The sequence below is a fragment of the Macrotis lagotis genome, chromosome 7 (genome assembly GCF_037893015.1).
Source record: "Macrotis lagotis isolate mMagLag1 chromosome 7, bilby.v1.9.chrom.fasta, whole genome shotgun sequence".
NCBI lineage: Eukaryota > Metazoa > Chordata > Mammalia > Peramelemorphia > Peramelidae > Macrotis > Macrotis lagotis.
This window is the reverse complement of record NC_133664.1, coordinates 190,634,723-190,646,044: the sequence shown is the minus strand read 5'-3', so window position 1 is coordinate 190,646,044 and position 11,322 is coordinate 190,634,723. Positions and strand designations below refer to the sequence as shown.

General features: G+C 32.3%; 1 protein-coding gene across 2 annotated transcripts in view; it reads left to right on the top strand.

Annotated features, from left to right (window-relative positions):
* The first annotated feature begins 1,492 nt into the window (after nucleotides 1-1,492).
* The window catches only part of LOC141493241 (solute carrier organic anion transporter family member 1B3-like), a 74,987-nt gene continuing 65,157 nt past the window's right edge, over nucleotides 1,493-11,322 (top strand). For both annotated transcript variants that reach the window (XR_012470159.1, XM_074194317.1), the window contains exons 1-2: nucleotides 1,493-1,551; nucleotides 7,120-7,260. Coding sequence is in view for 1 of the 2 variants with exons in the window: in XM_074194317.1 (XP_074050418.1) it covers nucleotides 7,123-7,260 (138 nt within the window). In the remaining variant the exon portion in view is untranslated. The remainder of the gene's footprint in view (nucleotides 1,552-7,119; nucleotides 7,261-11,322) is intronic.

The window sequence follows — 11,322 nt, the reverse complement described above, 5'->3', positions numbered from 1 at the left end:
GTAGGCTTACACTATATTCTGCTGGTCAAATTATTCTTGGTTATAAACCTTCATCTTTTACCTTGATATCAAATTTAAAGCTTTTTGCTCAAAATGGTGGTTAATGATACTGGAACAGTATTCATTTTTACTCATCAGTAATTGAATTCTTACTTTCTAACTACTTGAAGTATATGCTCTTTGACCTAGGAATTCTGAATTTTGAAGTTTTAATTTTGAGATTACTTTCAGGAGATAGCTAGTCTTTTCTATTAATGTTTACTTTGTCTTTTGGTACTAAGAAGTGTGAGCAATTTTCTTTAATGTTTTATTGAATCTAGGCTCTTAGGAAATTTAATGATACTTAATTTTTTCCCTTACTATATTTTTTTCAAATCAGTTGGTTTTTTGCTATGAGAAATCTTCTATTTTTCAATCTTTTTATCTTATTTTAGTATTTCTTGATGATTCATGGAGTTGCTTTCATTTGATCAATCATAATTTTTCAGGGAATTATTTTCATAGGTGAGGGTTTGTAACTCTTTTTTCCAAGCTGTTATTTCTTTTTTCATATCTTTGTTTCATAAATGTCATTCCCTGCCCTGCCCCCCCATTTCCACCTCTATCTCACTTATTTAACCTTTGAAATCATTTTATCACTTTAAAAAAAAATACTCTTGCTGGGACAGCTAGGTGGCTCAGTGGATAGAGTACCTGCCCTGGAGTCAGGGGGACCTGAGTTCAAATCCAGCCTCAGATACTTAATAATATACCCGTGTGACTTTGGCCAGGTCACTTAATCTCATTGCCTTGAAAAACAAGGCCAAAATTTTTTTAAATACTCTTGCTTTATCATTTTCAAGAATTCTGGTATTTTCAAGCTTCTTTTGTTTTGCTTTAGGTTTTGCTTTTAGATATTTTTGAGTCATTCTTTTCTTCTGGATTGCACTTTAAGCTTCCCATGATAGCTCTTTATGATATATGACTATTATGGAACCTGGCAAATGTTTGTTATCTTTCTTTTCTGCTCTTTCTTGCTGTTTACTTAACTTTGACCTTGATTTTAGGACTAGGAGCCCACACTTCTAGGGGAATGTCTGAGCTCCTGTCACCTTTCATCTTCTTTCACACCTTAAGCTGAGTACCTGTAAGTTTTCAATGCTTTCAAAATAATATGTTCCAGGGAAGGTTTGCTTATTACCCACTTAGTCTCAACTCTGCAAATTCCTGACACAGTTTAGGATGGTTGATTTGTCCTCTGTTTGGAAGATTCACTTAGCTGCTGAATTCAATAGGTTGATAGCAATATAACTTTAATATAATTTTAAAATTTTGTGAATGGATCAATGTCTAACATTTTATATAAGTTTACAAGAAATGTTAGTTTTCTTAAAGTTTATGTTGACTTGGAAATTTACTTGTATTTGTCCAGAATGATGAGCAGATACTATAGTTAATCATCAATGGACTGAGATTTAAAAAAAAAAAAACATGACTATTTAAACACATGCTTTCAAAATCAACAAATAAATGAATGAATATATAGCTGCTGAAGCTGGATCCTAAGTCTAGGTAAGAATCTTTTGGATCTGTTCATTTGAATATTTTTCATCCCTACAATATTGAGAAAATTTTAAAATAGTCATAGAAAAATGTTTCCATTTTATTACATGGAGTTTACTTTAAGATTTTATTCTATTTACTCCAAGTTTGTTTTATATTTTTCTTTGCCACTGGTTTTACTTTTTATTTAAACGTTAATTTGAGAATTATAACATGGATCAATTTTGAAGTGAGAAATATTTTTTGTCTGTTCTTTAATAGACCATGTTAACTGTTCCAAGCAGTTAATGTAGACTGGAATAAGGTAGGAAGACTGAATGGAGTACCATTTCCCACTCACCTTTTTCTCTTAATAAACACACCCTATCATATCCAAGAATGTGAATTTCATTCCACTTTCTGAATAATTCATAAAGGAAACTCATCTAACTCAGAGATACTTTCCAACAATCAAAACGCATTTTACATAAGCAGCTTCTGGTAATAAAGAGATGATAGCCCTCTGTATTTTTCTCTATCCAGACAAAACTGGAGTATGGTGTGTATTTCTAGGTACCACAGTTTAAGTAGAACATTGTTAAATAAGAGTACATCCGGAGAAGGGAAATAAAAAAATTCATAACTTAAAGTCCACATGCTATAATGAGCTAAGTAAAGGACAGAGGACATGTAGAATTCAGAGAGGAGGCATAATATCTTCAATGATTTGAAGAACTTTTGTGTGAAAGAAAATATGAAATTGTTCTATCCAAGAGGAAAGAATGGGAGGAAGTTGCAAAGAGGAAATAACTGAATGTTATGAAAACAAGAAAAATAAAAACTCAATAAAACAACAATAATAACGAAAAAATCCCCTTCCCAGCAATTAGAGCTACCCAGAATTGATAATGGGGATGATTAGAGAGGTAGCTGACTCCTACTTATGGAAAATATGATAGTCTGAATGTCCACTTGTGGGTTTTAAAAAGAATTTATTTTCAGGCAAGAGTTAACTACATAATTACTGAGTCCTTAGCACATTTAAATTTCTGTTCTTCTGTGATATTGTAGTTTTAAAATCTGGCACTCATTTCCACTCTAACACATTCATAAAAATTATGATCAAGGAAATGATTGTCTCCATTGCAAGCAGAGATATTTGTCTCTTTTTTTAAACATATATGATTCCATGCAAATAGGTATAAAAATATATATCTGTGACTGCAAATGAAATCTTGACATTTATTTCTCTTTCTTGTTTTTATTTATATTCCTTTACTAATAGACACAATTTTCATGTTTCCATTTTAACTAAAGAATGAGTTTTAAATTCTTAGGTTGTATATATCATAATTTCAAATGTGTATATATTGAGCAGTCAGATTATTCATATATGAATTAAATCACAGAATTAGATGAGGAAGCTAGATGGCACAAGTGGATAGAGTACTGACTTTGGAGTAAGGAGGCCAGGAGTTCGAATCCAGCCTCAGACACTTGACTCTTACTAGCTATGTGACTTTGGGCAGGTCACTTAACCCTGATTGCATGGCCTCCAGGGCCATCTCCAGGTACCCTGATCCATATCTGGCCACTGGACTCAGATGGCCGTGGAAAGGAAAGTGAGGCTGGTGACTTAGAACAGTACCCCCTCACTCAAATCCAATCCATGTACTTGTCATGGCATCACCTCCCTGACACTGTGGTCTTCTTCAAAAAGAAAGACAAACATTATGATTATAGATCACAGAAATATGTATGCACTGAAACATATAGTGATTATCATACATTATATCAGTAATATAAGCATATAGTTAATAACAAAATTAATTTATTCAACAGTATTAATATAGTGTCACATATTGACTCATCTGTGTGTCCCTAGGCAAGTCACTTAACCGAATTTGTCTTAGTTTATTCTGTAAAAATGAGCTGGAACAGGAAATGGCAAACCATTCCAGTATATCAAAAAAAACTACAAAGAGGTTCACAAAAAGTCAGACACAACTGAAACAACTGAGCAACTGCAAATCATATATTAAAGTATATAGATAAAAAGATGTGTAGAAATGTTATATCTACATGCAATTTAATATTATTTGAATTTATATGTGCATGTATTTTACACACTGATATACATGCTGTTTCAACTACAAGTCATGATATATTTATGTATGAAATCAAGTTTCTAAACCATATTTCCTACCAGCATGTATATATACCATCTCAGATCAACTTCTCCCTTGAATCTTAGTCTCATAAAATTTTCTGGGTCACTGAGAGGTTAAGTGTCTAGCCCTTTGACAAAAAGCCAGTACAGAGCTGGAGCAAGATTCAAAACCAGGTATTCCTAACTCCAAAGATTGTACTTTACATATTATTCATTTGTCTTATAATTTATTTTTTATATTTTTAATTTTTTCAGTTTTTAAAATTTTAAATTTTAAATTCAATTCCTCCCTTCATCCCCTTCCCAATGCATTTAAGAAGGCAAGCAATAAGATGCTTATTATGCATGAGAAGTGATACTAAACAATTCTACATTAACCATGTTGAAAAAATAAATAACAAAAATAAAGTGAAAGCATGTTTCAATCTGTACTCAGAGTTCAGAAGTTGTCTCTCTGGAAGTGGGTAGCATTTTTTATCATGGATCTTTGAATTATTTTGAAAATTGTCCTGATCAGACAATGTCTGACTAAATCACAGTTGATCATCCCTATAGTATTGCTCCTAGTTGTGTTCTCTTCGTTCTGTTCACTTCACTTTGCATAATTAATTTAAGTTTTCCTAAGGTATTTGAGTTTTTTAATACTGAAACCATCTTCATCATTTCTTATTGAACAAAAGTATTCTATCACAATTATATACCACAACTTGTTCCCCCACTGATGGGTATCTATTCAATTTCCAATTCCAACACAAAGAAAACTACTATGAATATTTTCATAAATACAGGTCCTTTCTCTTTTCTTTGTCTCTGAGATGTAGCTCAAGTAGAGATACTGTTGGCTTAAAGGGAATACACAGTTTTATAGTTTGGGGATCTAGATTCAAATATAGTTTTGAAGTCTAGAAGAGAGGAACCATTTCACAACTCCATCCACAATGCTTTGGTGTCCCTGTTTTTTTCACATTTCCTCCAGAATTTGTAATTTTCCTCTTATGGCATTTAATCAATCTGATCAGTATGTACTCTTAGCTCACAGTTGCTTTAATTTGCATTTCTTAAATTATTAGTGATTTAGAGCACTTTTCATGCGACTAGAGATGGCTTTGATTTCTTCTTCAAAAAGTCTCCTGTTCATATCCTTTGACCATTTATCAGTTGGAGAATAGTTCTTATTCTTGTGGATTCCACTCAGTTCCTTATATACCTAAGAAATGAGGTCTTTGTAAAAGAAATTTGTTCTAATTTTTCCCCCAGTTTTCTGCTTTCTTTTTAATTCTTCCTGCATTGGCTTGCATTGTGCAAAACCTTTCACTTTCATATAATCAAAACTACCTATTTTACTTTTATGATGCTCTTTATCTCTTGTTTAGCCATCAATGCTTCCTTTATCTGTAGATTTCGCAGGTAAATTTTTTCCATGCTTGCTTAAATCGTTTATGATTTCTCCTTTTGTACCTAAATAAAGTTCCCATTTTAATCTAATTTTGATTACAGTGGGACAAATTGATCTTTGCCTTGTTTCTTTCAAAATAAAAAAACAGAAGGATTTTTTTTTCTCTGCAGGTCATTTGATTCCAAATTCACTTAACTTTCCATTACCTCAAATGCCCTTGGGGCACCTAGGTGGTACAATAGATGGAGTACTAAACCTGGAATGAGGAAGATATATCTTCCTGAGTTCAAATCTGGCCTCAGTTACTTACAAACAGTATTACCTGGGCAAGTCACTTAACCCTAATTAGCTTCAAAAAAAGTAAAGTAATAGAAAAAGATACTGTGTGAATGTATGGAGATAGTAATAACAATAATAGTAATAACTGCTTTTGTATAGCACATGATGTGTGCCAGGTACTGTGACTAGTATTTCAGAAATAATAGTATTTCATCATGCCCTTGAGAGGTAGGTATAATTATTCATATTTTACAATTAAGGACATTGAAACAAATAGCACTTAAGTGACTTAACCAAGCTTACATAGCTGACACAAGAACAGGATTCATATGAAGAATATATAAATAAAAATATTTTATACAATATGGTAAAAGTTTGACATTCTTGGCAGTCCAAGGGAAACAAGTTAAGCCAGGTAAAGCTGCACTTATTTGACCTAGAATTTGACCTTAGGATGTATAACACTCCAATCCAGACCCCCCCCCTCTGAGTAATGTTCTTATGCCCTTCTCCCTCTTTTCTACTTTTTCAAATCTTACCCAAAAACCAAAAACCAATTCAAGTTTCACCTCTTCCATTAAGTTTTCTGAAGACTAAATTCTTGTAATATTTCTTGTCCTCACTACATAAACTATACAATAGTATGCATTGTTATACTATCCTTTTCCTTTTTGTGTATAAACATATTCTTTCCATCTAGTTTATAAATTATCCAAGGTCTAAAATTCTACCTTACAATTCCCTTGAATCCATTGTGTCATAGAATTTTAATAGCTAGAATTTTTTAAAATAATTATTAGTTATCTACCTTGTATAAGACAATTATATATACATATATATATATACACACACACATACACATACACACACACACACACACACACACATATATATATATATATATATATATATATATATATATAGTTTTTTGCAAGACAATGGGGTTAAGGGATTTGCCCAAGGTCACACAGCTAGGTAATTTTAAAGAGTCTGAAGCCACATTTGAACTCAGGTCCTCTTGACTCCAAGTTCAGTACTCTATCCACTATGCTACCTAGCTACCCCAAAGCACTATATTTGACACTGAGAATGAACAAAGGAGGGCCCTGAGTCAAAAGGAATTTTATTTGGAGGTATCCTTAGAGGTGCATCACCATCATCATCATCATTCATCATCATCATTATCATCATCATCACAACTAACTTTTTAAATAATGCCTACTCTGTGTCAGGTGTACTTGGACTGTTTCACAAATATTATCTTATTCGAGATAATTTAACTCCATCATTTTCAAGATGTGGAAACAGATCCAAAAAAATCAAGTATCATAGGACTCTTAGTTTTTAACAAAAATGGAATGAAACTTGGAGCTTTCCTTCCCCCCCCCACTGTACTTCGATCTAGTTGTTACCTACACAGAATTATTTACATAATTCCAATTGATGAGCAGCATGATATTGAGAAAAACACTGGTGAAAGGACATTGGGTTCTTTTCTGTGTTTGCCACTATCTGTGTGATGTTATGTCACGACATTTTTGTTAAAAACTAGCTGAGTCCTAGTCATTTCTCTGTGTCTCAGTTCTTCATGTACAAAATGAAAAGATTTGAGTAGGTGATCTCAAAACATCCCAACCCCTGATAGAATTTATATTTCTTATGTAATGCATCACAAGGTGAATTTGGAGATTTGGGAAAATCATGTTCAATTTATTTGATAAAAAATGAAATAAAATCTGATCTTCTCCACCAGGTAATGAATTCAAGGCCAGAAAACACAGCAGTACAAACAAATACCTTGGATTCCAGGAACAGCTCAAGTCAATACTCAGCCACACAAGCAGATATGAAGTCATCAGTCAAGAAGAAAACTAAATGTCACAGTGACTTGAAGGTTCATTGAGTTATATTTTTATATATAAAAATAATTAATGCTTCTGGGGCAGTAAGGTGGCAGAATAGAGTGTTGGGTCTGGAGTCAGGGAGACCTGACATCAAATCTGGCCTCAGACACTTACTAGGTCACTTAATCTGTTTATCTCAATTTCTGCATCTGTAAAATAATCTAGAGAAGAAAATGACAAATCACTTCCAGTATCTTTGCCAAGAAAATCTCAAATGTAGTCAGGAAAAATTGAATAAATGACTGAACAACAACAAATTAGAACTTTTACTATGGAGGAAAGACATTTCTAATTTGAAAGGAATAATACTTTCCAAGAAAGGTAGCATTACAGGATTGAATGAGAATTTACAGGAGTCATAAAACCCTGGGTTCAAATCTCATTTCTGACACATATTGCCTAGATGACCTTGGAAAACTTTCTAACACTATAATTTGCAAAGAAGTTGCTGATTTACATGTGGAGAAGTAATTGTTCACTAGGAACTTCAAAGGTCCCAAATTCTTTGGTGAGAATTTGTGACTCAAAATTATGGGTGTCAGTTCATACCATTTCTCAAATTTTTTTGAATATTTCATCATTTCTAATGACACTACAATATTCCATTACATTCACATACCAAAATTTGCTCAGCCTTATGCAAAACATGGCCATTATTTCATTCACGATTTATTTTACTACAATAGAGTAAGACAAAAAATACTTTTAAACACGTGGGTAATTTCCCTGTCTTTTTGATCTCCTTTAGAGTTATGCCTAGAAATGATTTACTATCACTGGGTCAAAGGGTATATAAACTATTCAGTGACCTTAGAGTATGATTCAAAATGGTTTCTGAAATGGTTGTACAAGTCCACAACTAGACTAACTATGCATTTTTCTACCTGTCTGTTCTCCCAGAGTCCATCAAAAATTTTCAGTTTCCTTTTTGGTCGTCTTTGACAATCTGACTAGTATGAAGTAGAACATTAGAATTGCTTAATATACATTTCTCTTTATATTAGTGGTTTTTCATATGGTTATTGATGACTTGAATTTCTTTTGCTATGAATTGATTATTCACATTCTTTGACCCTTTACCTTTTAAGGAATGATTTTTGTTTTTCTAAATATGAGTCTATTTACTATCTTGAATATAATGACTAAATTATAGAAACTTGCTGCAAAGATTTGTGCCCCCCCAATTACTTTTTTATTTAAATGAATTTATTTTGTGTGTGCCAAAAAAAATTCTATTTTCAGAATTGTTCATTTTATCTTTTTTGATATCTCTTCTTTGATCAAGAACTTTCCTGCAAAATATTGTTACAAATTTATCTCCCTTCTTTGTGCACTAATTTGCAGGATGTCTTTTATCATCTAGAATATACATCCATTTGGAACTTAATATATGAGGTGAGAAGATAGTTGACATCTATTAAATGACCAACAGCTTTCTAGTATTCATAAGAGGGTTTGTTGACTAATGAGTCCTAATTCCAGCTCTTAGAATTCTTGTATTTATCAAATAGTATGCTACTGTCTTTGATTGCTTCTATGTTTTGTGATCCTGAAAGATTCTGCTGATCCAATTTTCCATTTTTCATCAGTAGCAAGTCATTTTGATTATTATTATTTTTAGTACATTATAAGTCCTTTTTTTCCTCCCCCATGAAAAAGCTCAGGAGATTCTTGAACTTTTGTTCCTCTAGATGTACAGAATCTCCAAATTCATTTAAATATAATTAAAGCTCAACTATGAACAATTAATATCTCTCCAATTATTTTTGTAATCTTTTTGTCTGTAATGATATTTGAGTAGTTGTAATTTTATGATTCAGGTGTGATCTTGGTAGTTGAACTCCAAGTTACTATATATTCTGAAGCAATATATAGTAAATATTTTTTCTATCTTTGCCTATTAGGTTTTGTTGATGAAATAGAAAAAAGTTTATAATCTTTATGGATTTGGTTGTATTCTGATACTTTATTGAAATAATAGGTTTAATTGATTTTAATTGATTCTTCAATTCTAAATATCAATTTGTCTGGAAATAGTAACATTTACATGAATTCTAAAGATTCCCCAGACATTATGCAAAAAATCAACACACATTAGATTTGTTTCAAAGAGAAATAAGACATTTAAAATGAGATATTGGGGATGAAATTAGTTTGTTAATTAGAATTATTTAAGCAGAATTTAAGAGACAAACAGTAGAATACAGAATTTAGAAAGGAATGAAGAGGAACAGCTAAGTGTCAAGAGCACTGACCCTGGCATTAGCAGGACCTGAGTTCAAATCCAGCTTCAGACATAATCATTACATAGTTGTGTGATGTTGGGCAAGTCACTTAACCCCATTACCTTGCAAAAACAAAAACAAGGAAGAAAAGAATAGATATCCAGTTGAAGAGCATGGAAGCCCTGAAAGATGCAACAACAAATTTGAAATTCAAACATCCAAAAATAATATGAAATTTGTCAGAAGAAAATGAAAAAGCAACAACTTTAAAAGGACTACACAAATCATAAGATCTGACCTTTGTAATCAGTCAGACAACAAGCATATATTGAGTACCTACTATATACAACAGGCACTTGTTAAATTCTTAAATTCAAGGAATTTTTTAAGTCCTTCCTCTCAAAGAGCTTAATAGGGTAGACAACATGTAAATAAAAATATACGAACATTTGAGATAACCAATAGAGAGAAAGTATTAACATTAAGGGGAATTAGGAAAAAAATTCCTGTAGATGGCAGAATTTTCCTTATCTTAAAATTAGGATGTTCAGAAGTAATGTTTTGCTTTTATTGTTAAATTTCATACTCAATTTATTAGGCATCTTTTTTGTTATGTGTTGAAGCACATAAATGTATCTGAGTCAATTTATCTACAATCCACATTTGCTATATTTTCTCATTGACATCATTTTAGATATTAGATTATCATTTTTTACTTGGTCTTTCTTTTATTTGGTCATTATCAGCTACACAGCAAGAGGATAACATGAGGTTGGTGACTTAGCCCAGCAACCCCTCACTCAAATCCAATTCATTTGCTTGATATGGTACCACCTCCCTAATGCCATTATCTTCCTCAAGAACAAAAGACAAACATCAGCAGCAGCTACAGAGTCTCAGTTCATATTATTTTGTCTTCTAATCTTATTTCAGTTCTTCCTATATGAGGTGAGATTTTACCTGGAAATTAAAGGAAGTCAAAGTGACCAGGATGCAAAGATGAGGAGGGAAGGTATTCTAGGCTTAGGGAGAAAAACAATAAGAATGTCTAGTGTGGGGAGATAAAGTGTTTTGATCAATAACACTAGATCACAGAATATTTCAGATGGTTGGGGAGATGTAAGAAGAAAATTTGGTTGGGAAGGAGAGTAGGTAATGGAAGATTTTGAATGCCAAAAGCCTATATAATTGATCTTGGAGTATATATTGAGTAAGGGAGGGATCACTTTAGCAGTAGAATGGAGGAGGAAGTGTAAACACAGTTCATTGTGGAGAATAGTATCATAGTATCATAGTCATCCTTTCTGAAAAAAACAATTTTCATCCCTTTTTCTCTAGTTTCAATGAACTTTCTCACCAAAAATTTTCCTTTAATAGGAAATTAGGATTTAAAGTTGGGAGATGGTTTAGTACAACTAGTTTAAGTTCTTATTGTACAATTAAGGAAAACAAGGCAAAAATAAAGGAAGTGATTTGTTCTAAGCCATATGGAAAATATTAAGTAGTAGAATTTAAATTTGAGCTCAGATTCTCTGAATCCTATTAATTGTACAAACAATTTTCAAGTGGCCCTTAATTTTTTGTTAATTTTAATTCATGGAATCAATCAAGTATTTCTATAACCATAAAATAGTGGCAGCTAGGTGGCGCAGTGGATAGAGCACCAGACCTGGAGTCAGGAGTACCTGAGTTCAAATGTGACCTCAAAACACTTAATAATTACCTAGCTGTGTGACCTTGGGCAAGCCACTTAATCCCATTGCCTTTCAAAAAAAAAAAAAACCTATCCTGATATAACCACAAAATAAAAAAGATGATCACACATGG